Below are 2,157 nucleotides of genomic sequence, written 5' to 3'. Positions count from 1 at the left end.
TGCTAGCAGCTTAGTCACCACATTTCAAGTACACATAGGACACGCTGTGCATAGCACCGAAGAACATTCAGATCCCAGTCTCTTAGTTACCATGTCATTCCTGACATAACTAGTCAGAAAGTCCAGTGGGTGGACGGTTGAGCTCTGTGTAGAGCTGTCTACATCTGCAGAGCAGGCCCAAGCCCCAGTGTGAGAGCAGAGTTCAGTACTCTTCAATCCCAGTAAGCAAGTTTTCTCTCCTAAACAACTGGGTCCAAAATGAGCAGCAAGATGGCTCAGCAGGTAAAGATACTTGCTGCCAAATCTGAGAACCTGAGTTTAATCCTTGGGAACCAAATTGTGATATGAACTAACTCCCACAAGTTGCCCTCTGACCCTTTCACAGGTGTCATGGTGTCAACACACACACCCATACACAGACAGACACACATACATACACACTACTTAAATGCTATAGCTTCGTGACCCACCTGAGTTTTGTCCCTCTTTCAGGGAAAGGCAAAACACAAAATTTTCATGAGTACTGGCTTACACTCCTGACAGACATAGCCTTTGCTAATTCTGAACTTCAATAGTCAGGAAGCCAGGCTAGTGTTGAGGATTTGGATCAGCGGCTGAGAATTGCCAACCATGCTCTTGAGTCTGGGTTTCAAGTCCAGCACCACAGGAATAACAAACAATCTGATGCTCCAGACAAAGGGCAAAACAAATTCCATGAATGCTAGGGTAAACTGGTCATGGTGGTGCATGCCTTTATTCCCAGAACTTAAAGAGGCAGAGGCAGGCAGATCACTGTGAGTTCAAGGCCACCCGGGTCTATAAAGTGAACCCAGCCAGGATAGCCTTGGTGACACAGAAAAACCCTGTCTCACAACAAAATAAAACAAAACAAAAGAGCTAGGGTAAGCTGAATGTGTTGGCACACATCTGTTATCCCAGCTCTTGGGGCATTGACATAGAAGAATCTGAAGCCCCAGCCTGGCCTTGGCTACACAGTAGCACTCTGTCTCAAACCAAAAGCAAAAAAAAAAAAAAAAAAAAAAAAACATGTTATATCAAGTATTAATTATTACTATTTGTGATAGGTTTTAAAAGTTAAATGTGTCTAAATGTAGAATTGTGGGGTTTTTTTTCCTTTTGTTTTGTTATCTGTTTTGCTGAAGGAAAAACTAAGGTGTGAAAGAAACGATGGCAAATCTGAGGTCACAATTTTATTTGATGTTACAGCCAGAAAAGTAGCACACTTGTTCACAAAGCACAAATAAAAGATTTAGCTAGTACTAACTGTTGTTTTGGTGATATGGGGTTAAGAGTTAATTTCCAAAAATGATTTCTACAATGTGGCATAAACATATTTTGATAGATCAAGATATTCTACGAAAACTGGAGAAGAAAAAGATTCTCGTCTTCACACCATCCCGAAGGGTCCAAGGCAGAAGGGTGGTCTGCTACGATGACCGGTTCATAGTCAAATTGGCTTTTGATTCTGATGGCATCATTGTGTCCAATGATAACTACCGAGACCTTCAAGTTGAAAAGCCAGAATGGAAGAAGTTTATAGAGGAGCGGTTGCTGATGTATTCTTTTGTGAATGATAAGTGAGTTTATTTCTAGTAAGCTCTAAACAGTTATGTACAAATTACTGATACTGATGAATTACATTTCAGTAAACATATATTGAACACTTACTGTATACCATAAATTGTGCTGGTTGCAATCAAGATAAGAGACTGAATAGAAAGCAGGACTCACCCTCTAGGGGCTCAAAGTATATGAGAGGAAAGGTAGAGTTAGGGGAGAGAGAAAATAATGACAGGATGTTAAAAGTTGCTTTGTCTTTTGAAATTAATTTTACAGAATAAAGAGGGCTACTGAGTATGACATGTAAAAGGGACAGTACGAAGAAATCTATGAAGGTATGGAATTGGCTGGTGTACTGGGGAAACTAACATTCTTGTCCGTCTGACTGGGGCATATAGTCCATGAAAGAATGATGCACAGGGAAATAATCCTTTCTGTGTGATCAAATAGAAACAAAAGGAAGAAATGATGTCTTCATAGAAGACAGATGAAAGCTAGAAAACACAATTAGAATGTTATGCCTACGGTACCAGTATATATAAAGAAGTAAAGAAGCAGAAAAGCAACAAACCAAGT

The 2,157-nt window shown here is 40.1% G+C and overlaps 1 protein-coding gene across 1 annotated transcript; it reads left to right on the top strand.

Moving 5' to 3' along the window:
• Positions 1 to 1,326: 1,326 nt before the first annotated feature.
• Positions 1,327 to 1,939, top strand: LOC129674242 (probable ribonuclease ZC3H12B). Its single transcript, XM_055604104.1, has 2 exons — positions 1,327 to 1,598; positions 1,858 to 1,939. The coding sequence occupies exons 1-2, from the start codon at positions 1,327 to 1,329 to the stop codon at positions 1,886 to 1,888; spliced, it is 303 nt and encodes a 100-aa protein (XP_055460079.1). The 3' UTR covers positions 1,889 to 1,939.
• The last annotated feature ends 218 nt before the right edge of the window (positions 1,940 to 2,157 follow it).

The sequence above is a fragment of the Psammomys obesus genome, unplaced genomic scaffold, assembly GCF_907164565.1.
Source record: "Psammomys obesus unplaced genomic scaffold, mPsaObe1.curated_primary_1811, whole genome shotgun sequence".
NCBI classification, from domain to species: Eukaryota; Metazoa; Chordata; class Mammalia; order Rodentia; family Muridae; genus Psammomys; species Psammomys obesus.
The sequence above is the reverse complement of the archived record's forward strand: the minus strand, read 5'-3'. Positions and strand labels throughout refer to the sequence as shown.

Excerpts from the sequence above, each read along its gene's own strand:
- LOC129674242 (XM_055604104.1), top strand. The coding sequence starts at position 1,327 with ATGATTTCTACAATGTGGCATAAACATATTTTGATAGATCAAGATATT. Across the intron at positions 1,599-1,857 it reads TATTCTTTTGTGAATGATAA|AATAAAGAGGGCTACTGAGT; the intron begins GTGAGTTTATTT and ends TTAATTTTACAG.